We start from the raw sequence: 18692 nt of genomic DNA, 5'->3' as shown, positions 1-18692 counted from the left end.
ATTGAAGATACTAGTAGTAATAGTAGTAGTAGTTTAAAGATTGTATTTTCATGCTGATTTAATGACCAGTGTTTGAAAGAACCTCCTCAGGTATAGCCACGAGAAATAACCAGAGGCCAAATTGATTTAAACAGACTGTTGGATGTCAGTTTGAGGCTCAGCACTGCTGGTGCAGATGCAGTGCATGTTTGCAGAGAGTTTCCTTGCAGCTTTTACCAACCGAAGAACCTACTCAGGCTCACCTGATGAAAGCAGCAATACAGAAAACAACCTTGCTCATACTCCATCACTTTTAAATTACCTGTTGACCCTGATGATCAGTACTTCTAGTTAGCCATGTTCCCTTTCCCTGCTCCTGTCACCTCCATACAGCCCTAGAATATGTGTTTGCCTTTTTTGTGATTTGTGTCCTGCCCTTCAGAGTACTTGCCAACACTTGCACTGCCCCCATCTTCTTGCATCTCCCAGTGAGCATTCTTACCAGGTTCCCTTTAACTTCTAACACATAATCAACTCAAAAATCTGCCATGGATGCTTAACTTACAGGTAAGGTGAAATGAAATATCCAAACTGTCGTAGCTCTTCCTGCTGCCAAAAAAAAGTCCTGCATTCCTAGAGCACTCAGTGCCATTGGCTCTGGCTCTTGAGTCAGACCCTTAATTTGTGAGAAAGATAACAGCAATAAAAAGACAGTTTTTCCTGACTTAGGAAGATGATTCAGTCCAGTGAAGGACTTAATGAATTTTAGAAGAGAAGCAAAAAGCAGCAGGCTAATAGTAAAAAGGGAGAGTAAAACAGCAAACTGTTCACTAATTGGAAAGCTTATAAAAAGTCAAAATATTTTTACTTTAATGACTGATTTCAACTGAATTCTAGCTGAGAAAGATAAGATATTAAATAACAGAACAAAAAATTAATATTGCTACAAAAAGTCTTGTTGGAGATTTTTCCTATCTATCCAAACAGTGTTCAAAAGACACTCTTGAGAGCTGCTGTTTTATTTGCATGCAAATTCTTGACTTGGTTTCTTATTCAAACACTAGTTCAGGATGAACTAACCTTGCTTAATATATAGTCTTCCTACACTAAATACTGTTGCAGCATTTTTATGTGTGTTAAAAGAATACATGCAAGCTGTGATAGTTAAACAGTGTACAAATAGCAAAAAGTTCAATCTCTCCCAGTTGTCAACCCATTTTTTTTAAGTTAACTAACACATCAGAATCATCAATCTTCAGAAGAATAAATCTATGTTTATTACTTAACTAATTTCTGTATATTAGTATATTTAAACAAATAATGGGAGAGCAGGTATTATTTCTGTATTTGACTTTTGTTTGAAATCTGATCAAACAAGGTTAAACCTGTTTTGGTAAATACTGTTTTCCCACACTGAAATGAAAGAAGTAGTTTTACATAAAATATTTGTAGTTTAGAATACATGCATACAGTTATTTTTAATTGCATAATACATATTTTTTTACTAAAGGAAGTATGTAATTGGAATTTTGATGTGCAATTTCATGACTAGAACAGCAGATGGCATAATTTAACAGTTGAGTTTAATGATTTAGCTACTGCAGTGTGACTGTCAAAACCAGCTTTAGTTTTAAGATTATAATAAATAAAATTATTAAATATGAAAAAATGATTCGAAAAGCCAAGCCATGGCTGTATAAGATGTCATAGTATTTCCGAAGTAATCAATCTTAAATATTCTCAGATCTGTTAGAAAATAACCTGCTTTGTTATAATGTTCAAGGAAACCATGTTAGACAGTAAAACCTATGGCATGTTGTCCAAATATACTGTGTCATTTTAGGACTGTATAAAGTTTTCTCTTAACTTTATTCCGTACCCAACAGGTTTTTTTTCCCTATTATTGACATATATTCTTCTAGCTGATCTTCAATTTTACTTCTTTCTGTACTCTCTTTTTCTTGAATGGTAGTGGGTCTGTAACAGAGCAGTCTGGCTATTCTGTAAGCATTTTATTTAATAAAAATTCAAAACAAGGTAAGAAAGAAAAAACCCACTCTGTTTTACTTTCAGCCAAGGATCTCATTCAAATGGATCTTTTGGTGCAAATATGCTGACAATACCAAAACAAAGATCATCTTCCGTGACACTGGCTCATCATATAGGTCCCCGACGATCAGGTAAGACACTCCTAAAGACCTGATAGCCATCTGAGGTGAGTATAAAAATTGTGGAAGGATTTGGCATAGAATTTATTCTAACACTGTCAGTGTAATAAGCTAGTAAATACCATAGCAGTAATGCTAAAATAATGTGTGTATCAGTATTTCAGAAATTATAACTGGTCTGTTTGCCCATATTAAGTGAAAATTTGATACTTCTTTTGACATCTCTGCCTATCCATTTTACCATGATTAAAAATAAACCTGTATAATAATTTCGTTTTATAAAAGTTTAAATAAGCAGGTTGGATTGAGTGAGGAGAATGCACTTCTAATTTTTGTTGTTGTTTAAAAACCCCAAACCTGACCAGTTTTCTTTGTATTACTTACTGATGGTTTGGTTGTTTCCCTTTCAGTCTTCTAAACACCAGGAAGTGTATGAACTCAGGCCAGATCTGCATTTAAACACACTGTTGCATATTCTTAATGGTTCTGTCTTTATAAAAGCTGAGCTGCTTTCTGCTTTTTTCCATTTAATCTTGTGAGCAATAAAGTGTAATGTATGCATTAAAACCTGACAAATTTGTACATGTAAAATGAATGAAATTAAGTAACCAACATTAGAGTATTAATCTGATTAAGTTCTGGAAGGGAATTTACAAATTTCTTCTCAACTTTCCAGTCTTTCTTTGCGGTAGTGAAGTGACCTTTGCTTTCTAAAACGTCTGTCTCTATACCTAGCAATGAGAACTGTGAAAAATCTTGTCATTTACTGTAAGAAAATGCAATTATATACTACTATCAGGATGTGTGAGTCAAGTCAGTGTAGCCTATGAAGTATATTATCTATGAATTCCTTATTTAATCGCAATACTCTTCTTCCTCATGGGAACTTCATTCTTTCTGATGGAAGTGTGTTTGCTTTTGTTATTTATCTGTAATTACCCATTCTGGGCTTTTTACTTTGTTTTTAAAAAGGTCTCAAGCATATGTTTTCTCTATTGCAAAACAATGTGGTAAAAGAGTTTTATCTAGATAATTTATAAATACAGAATTGATTTTGATGATTTTGATATTTTTTTTATTATTATTTAAAAAAGCAGTCCTGAATCAGAAAGGAATATGGAAAGACTTAGCTACTGATTAATTTTGCCAAATCTAAAACCAAAATCAAACCTTTGAAAGCCAGATGTTATAATACATTACATAGTTTATTCATTCAGGCGTGTAGTCTAGACTGCTACATAGTTGTAGATCTCAAAACTTGGAATAGATCTAGGTATTTAATATGTGTTTGACAGTGTGAACCAGAGACTGTGTCTTGACAGCTTGCACATTCTTTACAACATACAAGGGTTTTGTTATTTAATTTCAGTCTTTCTAAGCAGCAATGTTTTTATTGTAATCTGAATGCCATGCAATGTTTGTTTTGGAAGGTGCATCTCCTGGCCTGAGTCCTGTGGGTTCACCTAGTCATGGATCTGTCTCCAGTGGGGCTTTCAGCTGCTGGTCACCTGTAGAATTTCCTGATACTGCTGATTTTCTTACAAAACCAAGCATTAATATACATAAGCCTCCAGGATACACATTTAGTTCTCCAGATTTTCAGCAGCAAGTTAAAACATCTATAGGTTATATGTGTAACAGGTACTGTAAACTGTTAACGTTTTTAGTAACTTCATGTGTGTTGAAAATAATACAATTAAAATGAAAAATAGAACAAGACTTATACAGCTATGACTGGTATATTAGAGAAAAAAAAAATATTTCATAATAATCTGTAACTATATTGTCCAGAATGACTAAAGAATGCTGTATGTATGCCACTGATTTCAAATACCTCATCCTCAAAGGCAGCAGTTATTCTAGAGTAACAATATTTTACAAACTTTTAGAAAGGGAGGACTTCCTACATGGGAATTGTATCCTGCATTTCTGAATACTTTCCAAATAATTAGCTCTACTTTATTAATTCAATGAGATGAGTCCATGAGCGGTGTTGCTTGACCGTTTTCTAATTACAGGCTTAATCTGTATGTGCCCAATTTAGGAAAAAATACTAAGGTAATTTTATGGAGGAACCTTCAAAAGCATGTCTTTTAAAGAAATTTACAGTTATTTTTCAGTACAACAGAGCTGTAGCAAAAGAAAAATTACTCAATGTAAATATTTTTCATGTATTCTGTAAGCTGTGGACGTCAGATATTCAAGCCTGTCCCAACGCCAGAACCGGAATTTGCAGAGTATAAAGACAGGAAATCAGGTGAGTTTTCAAAATAGGCAAATATTTGATATCAGTTTGCCTTTTTTCTTAAAAAGCCAATGAAATTAAAATTTTTATATTTCTACACAATTTTTTTCCTATACCCTAGGTAACTAATATGCATATATTCTATTTTAGTTTGTGACCTAGGATGATTAAGATAATCTAAAATATTGCCTGCTTCATAGTAAGGATTTTATAATAGGCTTCTAGTCATGACGTTATGGTTCTGTACTCCATATATCAAACAAGTTCTCTGCCATCTCAGCTAACCTAATCACTGAAGAAATTTTTGCAAGTAAAAAATTATGCCTCTAGCTTTTCTCAATCTTCAAATAGGTTTTGACTAATAAATTTTGTATTTTACAACTTTTTGTTTTGGAAATCTTAAAAAGTATTTAAAAAAGCTATTACAGATATTTCTGTGAATAATTGTATGATCAGCTCAAGAATTATTAGACAGTAATAATTTACAAATAAGTTATTGATGTAGTATTTATGTATATATTTTCTTTAAGGTGAAGTTGGAAGTGCTAGTGTTTCAAAAGAATCATTCCACCATACAGAGAAGAAAAAAGTCGAAACGAAGGAAATGATCGATCAAACACAAAATAATCTTCTTGTAAGCATGTAATTGCAAAAAAGCCTTGCAGTAACTTTTATCAACACAGTATTCCTTTATCACTTCTAACATGCTGTAAAGAAGTCATTGCATTGCTAAGAGTGGTAATTTCTGAAGGGAAATGGTGCATCATTTGAATTCAAATTTTCATTTAACAAGCTGTGTACCAGCTTGCATAAATTCTATTTCCAAATGACAAAAATTATGGTGATTGTATTAATTTTTTTGTTGATCAAAACCAATTTTTGTAGATGTAGTGTTGATAGAATGCTCAAACACTGGCTGCCTAGTATTTTGTCTTGGAAGTTTATGAAAGATGGGGCAGTTTCAGTGAGGCTTATAAATTAACATTCACACAGTGCAGTACATTGGAAGTGCAGGAAGACAAATGGTTTAAGCTTTACTAACATTCTAGGTTTATACATGTGTTTTTTAAAGCTTATTTAATTAATGAGCTGCTAAACATCAGTAAATGTTTTATAAGCCTATGCATATTTTTCCTTTGGTTTATTAACTCATTTTGTTTAAAAAGGAGTAAGAATGAAAATATAGCACTGTCTCAAAAAGCCCTGGAATCTGTTGCCTCAAAGTAGGAAAAGTCAAGCCCTAACTGTAGTATTTGTATTATTGATTTATTATGTTCTCATAGGCATAGTTACAACACTATTCAAAAAGTTCAATAATGATTTACCATTTTCATGGCTTTTTTGCCAATAAAACTGAAAGATTAGTTTTCATTGCTATTTTAGGGTTGATAAAGTACCTTACTTTCACACAGGTGGATCAGAGTCCTGCATTAGAACTAATGTTATTAGACCATGATTCACTAATGGAGAAAATGAGCAATTGGAATTTCCAAATTTTTGACCTTGTGCAAGAACTGGGAGACCAGTCTGGAAGGATCCTTAGCCAGGTTTGTTGTCTTTTATTATATGTGGGAGGGTGTGTAAAGCTTGTCAGGCTATCATATTTTATTTAAACTGTGAAAAAATTTTGTGGTCAACATATATATGAATACTAACTTGAAAAGTGCAGATGTCATTTCTCATGTACTCCATCTCATTGTAAACCATAGAAAGTGATTGATCTCTAGACAACTTGCTCCAAATTTTCTGAATTTTATTCTCAATATAAAAATAGGTTAGATTCACAGTTACTAGGTTTTGTAGTAATATGCCATTTCCTATGAAAAAAAATGTCCCCTGCTTTCAGAATTACTACTGTGTTTGTCAACCATTTCTTTTTTCTTTATTTCGGCAAAATATTTCACCCAATGCTACACCTGTGGGGGAAGAGAAGTGAACCTTTAGGCAGTCTTTTGCCTCTTGATTAGACAAACAATGGGATTTTTTTTTTTCATGCTGCTTTTTGCATGTAGTAACCCTTTTTATCTCTTTATGAATTACTATTAAGCTCTTTTCATGCAGTTTCATGTTGTGCTGAAGCAAATCTATTGGCAGGTGCAATAGTATAATCCTGTTTGCTCTTCCCCAGCCTCTCCCATTCATCAATGTCATCTGGAAGCTTCTGTCTCTTTCTTTATAGTGGATTTAGCAATCATGGAGCTATAGTGTGGGCTGGATTTGCTTCTGATCTGACCACAAAATATTTTTATTGCCAGTATCTTAGTTTTCTTCCCTGGAGTAGAATGCGTGTTACTCTTGTTCAGGGGTAGTGTTGAGAACAGTTGATGAGAGGGAATTAAGCAGCTCAGAAGCACTCAGGTCCAGTTGGAGCCATAGGCCTGCACCTATACAGAAGAAAGATAAAAATAATGGGGATAATATTGTCATTAGACAATATTTTGTCATTGGACACTGTTTTTTTATTTCATACTATACAATATTCGTGGTGTTGTTTTAAATCTTCAGTTAACCTTTTTCTCTCAAATGCTTTCATGTCTTTTGTCATGTCGGTGACAACTGTTAATGTGCAGACTAGAATGCGACAATCCAATTCTGAGTGGTCTTTTTTACTGTAGTATACTATTACTCTGTGATTCATATTAACTTGCATTTATTTTGTGTAATATAGGGCATAGTTCAAACCTGTAAGCACTTCAGTGTGCAAGTTTCTACTTAATTCTACCAGTATTTCTGTCTCAGTTCTTCCTGATATTGTATATATACGTACTACTTGTCTTCTTCCTCCTGTCCCAGTCCTTTCGTTTATTGTGCTTTGTAAGCACCTGATGCATATCTTAGTTAAGAGGCAATTAAAACCTATATTTTAGTATCATCAGTTGTAAGGTTCTCAGATTTGCTACATGTAAGGGGGATGGTTGGGATAGGTGGAAGGAGGGATGTCCTCTCCCTTGCTCTCTGGTTCATTTGGGCATCCCTCACACTCAAGAACTTAAGTCTTTCTCTCAAGTGTCTGGGAAAGAAGGGACAAAAATCAGTAGCAGTGACTTGTTTTGAAAAGGTTTTTTAATATTTGTAGTCTTGGGGGGGAATTAGGTCTTTCTAGTCACTAAGTTCTACTTCCAAAGCATGTACACATGGTTGCAGAGTATATACATGTGTGGGTGTTTTGAGTACCTTTTTGAAATACATTTTTTCATTTACCAGGTAGCTGTGTTAAAAATAGCTAAGATAAGTCATAATGAATAAAAGAAATAAAGTTTCTTTGCCAGAGTCTCAAAAACATATAAAACGGTTTTGATTTGGTTTTGGTTTGATTTGGGGTTTTTTTGGAGGAGGGGGGGAGTGAGGGGTAGGAAGTGGTGTTTGTTTTGGTTTTGTTGTTTAGGTTTGGGGTTTTTTTTGCCTCTGCTACTATATTTAGTGATTTCAGGTTTTTAATAAGTCAGAGTGTAGATTTTGCTTTTTTTAGGTCATTAATGGAATAAAGTATGAGTATTATGCAAATTTGGGAAAATTTTATTAAAAATAATCGTGTTTAGAATTTATCAGTAAAGTAAAACTTATTATTCTGTACTTGCGAGGGTGATAAAAAAATCATTAAACATATCTCTTTAATAATAGGTTCAAATAATCTTTAATGGAATGTCAGTAATTTCCAACTATTATCACCAGGCAAAATTTTAAACACAGAAACGTTTTGAAACGTGAAAAGGCAGGCTATGCTCAGGTATATTTTTCAAACTAAAATTCACTTTAATATATATTTAGGTAACTTACACCTTATTTCAAGACACTGGTTTGTTTGAAATTTTTAAAATCCCAACTCAAGAATTCATTAATTACTTCCGTGCACTAGAAAATGGCTACCGAGATATTCCCTGTAAGTACTATCCAATTACATAATTTTTTCCTTTATATTTGTGTCTCCTTTCGTGTGTCTATTATTTTGATGTTTAATACAGAGGTAGACAATATATAAACTTAATATATTATTAATTATTTTTTCAGAATTTAGAACTGATTAGTGAATTGCAACAAAAAAATTAGTGGACTTAATACCTGAATTTGTTAATATATAGGTTGAATTTGAATGGGTGGTTGAATCAAACATACTGAACTCAGTGAGTGAATTGCTGATTTAATAGAAATTTGGTTTAGGCCCATAATAGAATAACAAGAAAATAGAGAATTTTGACCATAACTATTCATCTTGTTGTTTGGGGCAGACAAATTTATTGGGAAATAAAACAAAAAACCACCCTTCACCTTCCCCTACCTCTCCAGCTCCCATATCACAGATGTTCATACCACGTGCTTGTAGGTATTAGATTAGAAGCAATGCTAGTGGCTCACCATCACTGATTTTAAAGGCTACTTAATCCCTTCCTGACTCTCAGGAAGGATGTGAAGTATGCTTAGAGGATGTTTGGTGGTTATCTAGCTTGTTTCTTAAGCATTTGCTGATACAGCCCCCAGTAACAATTTAAATTCAATTTTTCCTTTATATTTAATCAAAATCTCCCTTATTTGGTACTTTGCAGATTTTTTCGGTTTTGTTTTGTTTTCTGGTTTGGGGTTTTTTTTTGTTTGTTTTCTTGTTTGCTTTTCTGGATTTGGTTTTGTTTTGAATTTATCTTTTGTTTTTCCCCCTTTTCTATTTGATCCTCTTGATTATATTTCAGATAATATTTTTGATTATATTTTGATAATTTTCAGATCACAATCGCATACATGCAACAGATGTTCTTCATGCAGTATGGTATCTGACAACACGGCCTATTCCTGGATTCCAGCAAATTCCTAATGAGCATATAATGGAAAGTGATATGGGTATGTATTCACATAGGTTGGGGTATGTTTTTTTTTTTTTTTTTGCTGTAAGAATATTTTAATGAAACTATAATAGGTAAAAGAAATTGCTCTGGAAGAAAATATCTAATTATTCTCGTAACTCTAAATTTTTATTGCCTTGTATTTTAATATAATGCAACAGAAATATCACAGTGTTAGTATGCACCATTCAGAAATACCATGCAGTAGATTTTTAGAAAAATTATTAGATGAGTAATGTCGAATTTGTCAGACAAGAATACAGACTCACTTAAATTTTCTGTGCTGAAACTCCTGTATAATTCTACAGTCAGCATATTTTTGGTATTTGAAATACATTAGACTAATATTTCTTAATCAGAAAATTAAATAGACCAAAGAAAAAATACCAAAGTATGTAACTTAAGTTGTGCTTAATGGCTTTAGTGTAAAAATGAGTATTTCAGAATCCTGTATTAGATATCACATGCAGACGTTTACATGACTACCCTAACAATAACATCCCTTAAAGAGAAATAGACTTCAACTTTTGTATGAGATTAATTCTAATGAAGCTTACTTTTCTGTTGTCTGTTATTCCATGGAATTAATTTTTAAGCTTAGGTTTGTAGTTTTTACTAAAATGTATACTATAAGTAGAGTAGAATGATTCTAAATATACACTTATATTAAAATCTATGTCTTTAATCACAATAATATGGGGAAATCAAGCATTCTCTAAGAACTCTGATTTATATGTGCAGTAAAAAAAGACAATTTGGGTCTGTAATTTTAAGAATTTGTGAACTGTACAGAACATCGTACACTATATGTTATTTTTTCCTTACTAATTAACCCCCTCTGCAGTCACTTTTCTGTTTTCTATGTTTGTCAATACCCACTGATTGCACCCTATTGCATTTTCTTCCTTTGAGTGTTATAAAAGGGTTGGGACTGGAGACTTGACTAGAGGAAAGAAAAATGATAAAAATAATTTTTTTTTGTTTTACAAAAAAAAGGTACATTAAAATGATAAATATATATTCTTATTGCTTTGGAACTCTTTCAGTGTCAGTGTTACTAGGATTTTTAATCCTCGCTTATTCTATTAAGGCAAAAGGTCCTCCTTTTGTTATGCAGTGACTAAATAAGCACTATTGTTTTTTCTTTCCTTATTTTTAAGTAGTGATTTTGTCTGGAAGAAGAGGAGAGTAAAACTATGAACTCCTTATTATGCACATACTTCTAACTTAAGGGGTTTAGCTCCTTTTGCAGTAGTTTCCACTGTCCCCTGAGCTATTCTTATAGGTCTGCAGTTCAAGAAATGGGCAAATTATAGAAATACTACAGGAGATGCTGATAGACCCTTTATTGGCCTTACTGAGATTGGAGAGAAATTGTAGAATTCTCTTTTAGTGTTATCATTTTTAAGAAGGCAGTGAAATTCCAGTTTTACATAACAGCAGGTCTTTAACATCATGACAGTAAGGGGAAAGTAAAAAAGTGATAGACCTTAACAGTAATGTGGAGCCATTTGTACTGTACATTTTTGCTAGATTTTTCTCCTCTTCATTCCCTCCCATGGCACAAATACCTACAAGTGCATATTAATAATTAAAAGCTTAGATTATTATGGTTGCTTTCTAATCTAAATAATAACTCTACTGCAGTCAAGAGGCACAGACTAGATGGCAGTATCCATTGTTCCACTAGTTTACCTTCTGTGCTTGCTGAAACATTCCTCTGAACCAGCCTTGTGCAGCATGGAGTGAACTGTAGCTGCAAAGAGAGTGACTTCATCTGGTTTATGTCTTCTAAGGCACCACAGAGTTTCAAGGACCAATGCACATTTTTCTTCCTTCCTCCCCTCTTTTGATGAGGGCAGGGAGCTTGGATTTGTGCCCCACAATACAATATTGCCAGAATTTTAAAGTCTGTTTCTTTTTCTAAAGTTGCATGGCAAGAGTGAACTGTGACTGTGGTGTATTAAAAATATTTCTTTTTCCTGATTATGACTGTTCAAAGCTCTTCTGAAAGTCTCCTTTATTTGTGTGAATGACAGTTATCCCTCAGGATTGTAATGTGAATTCTTGTCCGAAAAATTGATCCCAAGGTGTATCTTTATGCAGTGCTAGGTAAAGAATTGGTTTCAGAACAGCCACATTTCACTTTCCAGTTTTGGGACACTTCTTACAGGCTCCACAGCATCCTGTAGGATTTTGCCCTCCTAGTCTAGTGTCATGAAATAGCTGAAGCTTTTTATGTATTTGTAAGGCTGCCTACCCTCTTCTTTCGTACAGCCTGTGTGGCTATGATGAATTTATGATTTACTGGCATTTCAACTTCTTCAGAATTGGTAGTTTATCCATAAAAAACAGTGTGACTTTTCTTCTTTAGGTACAAGTTTTTCTTTGCCAATTATTCAGCTCCACAGTAACAAGGATAACTGTATTAAGATTATGTTCAGGATAGTTATCTAGCTGAGTCATTTAAAATGTTATAAAAATATGAATGAAATAATGTTCAAAAAAAACCCTTTATTTTTGTATTTTAAATTTTCTTAGACGAAGCCAGTGGTATTTCTCCTGTTCAAGTCAGCTACATTTCTTCAAAAAGTTGCTTTATTGATGATGATAGTTATGGTTGTCTGGCATCAAATATTCCTGCTTTGGAATTGATGGCTTTATATGTAGCAGCTGCCATGCATGATTATGATCATCCTGGTCGTACAAATGCTTTTCTAGTAGCTACAAACGCACCTCAGGTAAGAAATTCTTTAACCAGAAAATTACTTGTCTATATCTGAAATCAGAATAATGACAATTTCTCTTCTATATCCCTTCTGTAGCCTGTTCAGGATCATTTAGCCAATTTAAGAAATGGGGAAAGTAATTTGTACTTAACTTGTATAGTACTTCTATTTTTATTTATTTTTTTAATTTGGCCTGATAAATTCCATATTGGTTTTGTATATGTGTAAAAATAATTTTAGATTTTCAAAATTGAAAATAATATAAAGCAATGAAGGTTAGAGTGAAAGTTTATTTCATAGAGAGCTGGCCCTAGGACTATCTAAGCTGCTAGTTCATTAATACCTTACATTTTGGCAGTCCTCTGAAATCATAGTGGTGTCTGTAATTACTGTAAAAATGTAAATAAGCATTACCTTTAAGGGAGGGTGAGTGAAATAAGAAGAAATAAGCAAGGCATCCTTGTTTTTATCTCCCTTATTCAACTTTGTTGTTAGAAGAGAGAGTAGAAAGACAGGAGATACTGTGCTCTTCAGGATCTAAAAGCCTAAGAGGAGAGGTAAAACAGGATAAAGCTAAACAAAGTAGCAGATAACAAATAAAGAAAAAAAAAGGGTGGGGCAGGAAATTATTGAAAGGAAGGAAAAGCACTGCAGAAAAGATGCCTAAACTGCATGGCGAGGTGGTCTTATCTAAAGAGTGGAATAGTATCTGGGGAAGAATAGTTATAATGGCTGTTTGGATCGCTTAATAAACTAGAGACAGAAAACAATAACAACAACAGAATAGTAAACCAGAAACCAGTAGAGCTTGCCAGGAGATGGAAACTTTAAAAGTGAACTTTTCATTCCGTTTCCAACAATTCCTCATTGCAAAAAAAAAAGCCGTTTAAGATGTAGGCAGTTACATATTTCTGTTGAAAACAGACACAAGGAAGAATAAAACCAAAAAACAAACACAGACATTCATCTCTGATTTTCAGAAATACATTCATTTTGTTAATGGTATGTTCCTTTACTCAGAACATAAAGATTATTTTGCCATTTTCCAAGTAAGTTTTTTAGGTCCTATGCAATCATATTAAATTAATTATTTTCTAGGACGTTTTGTATAAACATGGGAGTTGTGAGTAAAACCTACTGTTTTAATATTTTAGTTAACTCGCAGTTAAAATGTATTCATCAGCATTAAATGTAGCGCATTGAAAACTAGCGATTCTTCACACCATTTCATATTAACCACAGTTCTTATATACTTTGGAGTTCATGCGTTTTGGTTTGGGTTTGGTTTTGGTTGCCTTTTTTTTTTTTTTTTCCCTAACAATACTGGAATTAAGAAGAATTAAAAGCATATACTTAAATCTCAGGTTTAGGTTTGATTTGAGGTTTTTTATAAATGTCAGGGTGTGTGCTCCCCTAATCCTGCCGAGAGTGCAAGGTTTACATTTTAAGTGGTTTGTTTATGTGTGTTTGCAATATGAATGTAGACGTCACTAGGATATCATTAAGGACTTCTCAGGAAAGAAAAAAAACTTCACTAATTGTATAGTTTCATTGCTCTATTTTATCCTCATCTGCCATTTTTCTTTCATCTTAACTCTCAAAACTAGAAGACAAAACATTGTTGCCAATGTTTGGTTTTTTGTTTGTTTTTTTTTTTTTTTTAATTAAAGACTCATTTCTGACTAGCCCTTAAGCTTCAGCATATTTATTATAATTTTAAATCTTTAGTCTGTCATTTATGACTCTTTTGTCTTTTTTTTTTTTGGTAGGCTGTGCTCTACAATGACAGATCAGTCTTAGAAAATCACCATGCTGCTTCTGCCTGGAATCTTTTCTTATCACGACCGGAATACAACTTTTTATCAAATCTTGATCACGTAGAATTCAAGCGCTTTCGTTTCCTAGTGATTGAAGCAATCCTTGCCACAGATCTCAAGAAGCATTTTGATTTCCTTGCAGAATTTAATGCCAAGGTTTGTTACATTTTAGTGTCTGCACTGAGCTGGTCACAATATACTGATTTTAGTTTTGCTAATCAGTAGTTATTAATATTAATGACTTGCATTTAAGGTTTTATATTATTTAAATTTAAATTACTACAAAAAATGCAAATGAAGTATTTCCTTTGTACAAACCAATTGTAGTTTGTTTGTACATTGCTTAATAAGCCTAGAAGATGTGACATAGGAACCCCCAGGAGACACTGATCATACCTCTCGCTTCCATCTCCTGAGAGATAGTAAATTAGTTTGGGCTTTTATGGGTTTTTTTATGAGGACTTTTTGGGTGGTTGCTTTTTGGTGGTTCTTCTTGTGTTAGTTTTTTATTTTGGTTTGGTTTTTTTACTGTATAAAATAAAAAATTATATAGAAAAAATAATTCAAGTGTGTGTTGTTTTGATTTATTAAAATGTATTTTCTCAATCCAGGTCAATGATATCAACAGTCATGGTATAGAATGGAGCAATGAAAATGATCGCCTACTGGCCTGTCAAATATGCATCAAATTGGCAGATATTAATGGCCCAGCAAAAGACAGAGAGCTGCATCTGAAATGGACAGAAGGCATTGTTAATGAATTTTATGAACAGGTGGATATGGAAAGCGCAATTTACTCTTTTTTTAATGACAGTTCTTTGCGTTGCCTAATGATATAGATTAATGATAACAGAACTAAGCCAAACATTCCTTGTGTTAAATCTGAAGGTATTTCTGTATTCTCTTTCTGAATACTGAACACTTTTTCTTATAGGTAGTGTATGAATATGATCTTTTACTTGTTATCAGTTACGTTAGAAGCTTGCAAACAAGCTCTGTGCCAATGTTGTCCATTTTTCAGGTATCAGTTTTGGGGTGTTTTGTTTTGTTTTGTAGGAGGATGTTGATAAACCAAAATAACTTCTACATTGGAAAGTTAAGGTAACTGGTATGTTTCCAGGTGAAACAATATGTATAGTATTCCACAAGACTGGAAATGTATATTCAGCTAACACAGTGCAAAGACAGAAAATATCACAAAACTTTAAAACTTAAATATCAAAAATGCACATTAGTAACTAATAATATTAAAATGTAAGCAAGAACTTGACAGTGGAACTTTGGTAAATAATTCTATCAAGATTAACTGGGAAAAAGTCTGAAAATTCATTGCCTATTTTTACTTTTATAACTTCTGTAAGCCCCCTAAATATATTTTATGTTTTCACTCTGTCATTTTCCCATAGTCAACTTTCTGAGGAGTTAACTATTCATGAAGCAAAAAGCAAGGATTGAAAAATATTTTTTTCAAACAAGGAAGATAAAAGTGAACAACAAAATCACTTGGGAGATTTAAGCAATAGCAATAATAATCAGAAGTGTTTATGCTTACTGTGAGACTGTAGTATTCTAAGTTGTTCCTTTAAGAAAAACCTTTTTGTAAAACTCTCAGGTCCACAGAAGTGCTGAGGTAAGGGATTGCAACTCAGAGTTGTGTATGAGCAATTGTTCAATATTTTCTTCCCCAATTTATAAAATGGGAAAAAACCATAAACCAAACCATTTTTTAGATGTTATAGTTCATTTCATTCTTCTATGACTTTTGGAGGAAGCCATTTACTACAATGCCTTACTCTACTGATTGCTTTCTCATTTTCTCTGTTCATTAGCTCAGCAATTGAAAATCTCTGCCTACCCTAAAGCTGTCCTATAAAGGCAGAGGAATAGCAGCTGCAGTAGAACTAGGTCTCCATCTATGCAGAAGAATATCTCACAGCAAAGCTGAAGGGAGGATTATGGGCTATGCAAGTTTGAGCCATAGTGTGTCTTTATTTTAAATTGGCCTAATTACATTCTCGGTCACTTAGTCTATAGTATTAATGCATCTAGTAAAAAGATACAATCCATGTGATGGTTACTTGGTTCCTTAAAAGTATTCTTTCAAATAAACACTTAAAGCTAATTTTATGAGAAGTTCTGATCATTTTTTTTCACTTCTTTTTCAGGGTGATGAAGAAGCAAGTCTTGGATTACCTGTAAGCCCCTTCATGGATCGTTCTTCTCCACAGCTTGCAAAACTGCAAGAATCTTTCATCACTCACATAGTTGGCCCCCTTTGTAATTCCTATGATGCAGCTGGATTGCTTCCAGGCCAATGGGTTGATGAAGAGGACGATGCAGAAAGTACTGAAGATGATGATGGAGCACAGTTGGAGAGTGATGATGAAGAAATGGAACATGATCTTATTTTCAGTAAGTTTCAGTTGGTGCCTATGGTTGTCATTTAATAGATTCAAACATAGCAAAGATGCTTGAAACTGTACAGTACAAATATTGTAATTTTTAATAAGTTTTTTAATAAAATTTTGTTAAAACCAGGAGACATGAAATTTGAAAAAAACTCATTGTTATCCTTTGCCCTGTCTCTATTTAAATATTCTGAATAAGCATCCATGTGTTAAAATGTGCCGTTGTTTTTTTATGTGTAAAATACAATTACTCTGAATCTCAAACAAATATGCTTATAATTTTACAGAAGCTCAAAGAAAAAAAGGAAGACGAGTGTTTTGCCAGCTAATACACCATCTCAGTGAAAATCACAAAATATGGAAGAAAATGATTGAAGAGGAAGAAAAAAATAAAGCTGAAGGAGCTAAACTGCTGAGTGAGATCTCACCTTTACCTCAAGCAGATGAAATTCAGGTTATTGAGGAAGCTGATGAAGATGACGAGCGACAACTAGAAGACAAGACATCCTAAGAAATCTTCAGTGGTGTCCAGTATGATGATAGCTCATTTTTTTTCCACTGTGCTGACTTTAGCCTGACACATTTCACATAAAATTTGAAAGGCCTTAATACTGTGAGAGGATTCTTTCTACTCTAGTGGAATCCCACTCCTATGCACTTTCACCACACAGAATATGGAACTTTATTCAGAGATTGAGTATTGTATACCCTGATGCATAGTTCTTTATGCCTTAGTTGGTATAAAATATCCTGATAAAATGCTGCCTTGCTGAATACGGAACTCATTTTTCTTGAGGTACCTGCAATTTTTAAAAGCATTCACTGACTTCTGTTACCAAAGTGGCAAGAACTTTTAGCTAACAAGGAAATTTGGGATGAATCCTAATATTGTCTTGAGTTGTTTATTTCATGTTGTTTTTGAACATAAATGAGAAAAAGTCTGTGCCTCTAAGAAAACTATGTTATCATTGTAGTGCAAGCCTGTTGTGGGGTGTCTACTTAGTGCAGTAGTGTGCTTAATGTAGTCACCTCAGCACCTGTTCAATGACTGTGACATAAATGCTGAGTTCTGATATTTGTGGTTTAAAAAAGAAAAGAAAAATCCGGGTGCATCTATTTCTGATGCTTTTTTATTATTGTGCATAACCTGATGTTTTATTTTTGCAGAAAATATTAAGGTTTGCAGTGGGTGTTCATGATAATTCATCGAATACAAGGCCATTATCATCTGTTGCCTTCCTGTTTTGTGGTAGAACATTAAAAACCTTTTCGCTACTTAAGTTATTAAGGAATCTTATTCTTTAAGTCTAATGCTATATTTCCTGCCCTTACTCAGGTTCCTGTTTAAAACCAAGTCAACCACATCGTAGCTTTTTACCTTGCACCAATTTCCGGTATTAAATTTTAAGGAAATAAGATTGTTTTGCATTTATTCTTTGTATGTAAAACTTTAGGGGAATTAAAAAAAAAAAAAAAGACAAACTACTGTTTCAAAATGGCTAGTGTATTTTAATGTGCCCTGCATTATATTACCTTCAAGTTTGATGTACATCCTGAAACAGACAAATCAAAAGCAGATGGTGAAAACTTTGTGTAAAACCTAACAGCGAGATAAACATCACTGTCCTATATTAAATTTTAGATTGTTGAGTTTTTAAATAAAACTTAGACATTCCACACATGTATTTTTAGGAACACTACCATTGTAGTCTATAATAATAAGGAAAAAAGGCATAAATTTGACTACAAGTATGCAAGCAAGTTACAACTTAAGCTAGTTTTAAAAGTGCACTTTTTAGTAGTAAACATTTGTATGTTGTGCGGTCGAATTGAATGGAAACAAATGCAATTCCTAAACTTAGCATATTTGTGTTTACATTTACATCAGTTGACTTGAAAAAAGGTAACATTCCTAAGAAAGCCTTGTGTAAATTGTATTGCACTATGTTATACAAACAAATTTTTATTCTGCTCTTTGATTGGCCAGTTTAAATAACTGAAAGGAATTCTTTTTTTATTATTATTTTCTACTAATAAACTTTTTGTTCATCCATTTAGAAGACCACTGAGATGTGCTTTTGCTATTTTATATATTCAGTGCCAAATCCCCCTTTGCTGCCATTATTACTATCACTGCATTTTTTGTAACATAAGCAGTGTTAAAAAACAGGTATTTCTGTCATTAATAAAATGTTGCACTACTGAAGCTGGCACTTACTGATCATTCACTTGTATTTTACTTATCTTGTTCATATATTTTCCTAACAGATAATTTGAAGTCTACAGAAATTATGCTTGTTTCAGTATGCTGTTTTGTCAGCATTTTGCATGTAGATTTTGTGTTTGTGTATAAAAAATTCACTTTATAACTGTTTAGTTTCATTTTGCTTTAGCTGAAAAAAATGCAAATGAGCTTGTCTGAAGTTACTGCTATATTATTCTACATAACAGTTTTCCATTTAGTTCCCTTTTAAAAATGAATATTTAAAATTAATCCAAAGAAAAAATAAGAAG

The 18692-nt window shown here is 33.0% G+C and overlaps 1 protein-coding gene across 2 annotated transcripts in view; it reads left to right on the top strand.

Moving 5' to 3' along the window:
• Positions 1 to 18384, top strand: part of PDE3B (phosphodiesterase 3B) — a 96226-nt gene extending 77842 nt beyond the window's left edge. For both annotated transcript variants that reach the window (XM_061380481.1, XM_061380482.1), the window contains 12 exons: positions 2053 to 2159; positions 3578 to 3788; positions 4331 to 4404; positions 4923 to 5026; positions 5805 to 5939; positions 8161 to 8272; positions 9109 to 9222; positions 11766 to 11965; positions 13723 to 13926; positions 14382 to 14543; positions 15936 to 16182; positions 16466 to 18384. In XM_061380481.1, the coding sequence (XP_061236465.1) occupies positions 2053 to 2159; positions 3578 to 3788; positions 4331 to 4404; positions 4923 to 5026; positions 5805 to 5939; positions 8161 to 8272; positions 9109 to 9222; positions 11766 to 11965; positions 13723 to 13926; positions 14382 to 14543; positions 15936 to 16182; positions 16466 to 16689 (1894 nt within the window). In that variant the 3' untranslated portion in view covers positions 16690 to 18384. The remainder of the gene's footprint in view (positions 1 to 2052; positions 2160 to 3577; positions 3789 to 4330; positions 4405 to 4922; positions 5027 to 5804; positions 5940 to 8160; positions 8273 to 9108; positions 9223 to 11765; positions 11966 to 13722; positions 13927 to 14381; positions 14544 to 15935; positions 16183 to 16465) is intronic.
• The last annotated feature ends 308 nt before the right edge of the window (positions 18385 to 18692 follow it).

Source organism: Neopsephotus bourkii, unplaced genomic scaffold (assembly GCF_033783945.1).
Source record: "Neopsephotus bourkii isolate Nb327-2 ecotype Australia unplaced genomic scaffold, CSIRO-AGI_Nbou_v1 NB_1792, whole genome shotgun sequence".
NCBI lineage: Eukaryota > Metazoa > Chordata > Aves > Psittaciformes > Psittacidae > Neopsephotus > Neopsephotus bourkii.
Note: the sequence above shows the minus strand (reverse complement) of the source record. Positions and strands in the feature narration are given on the sequence as shown.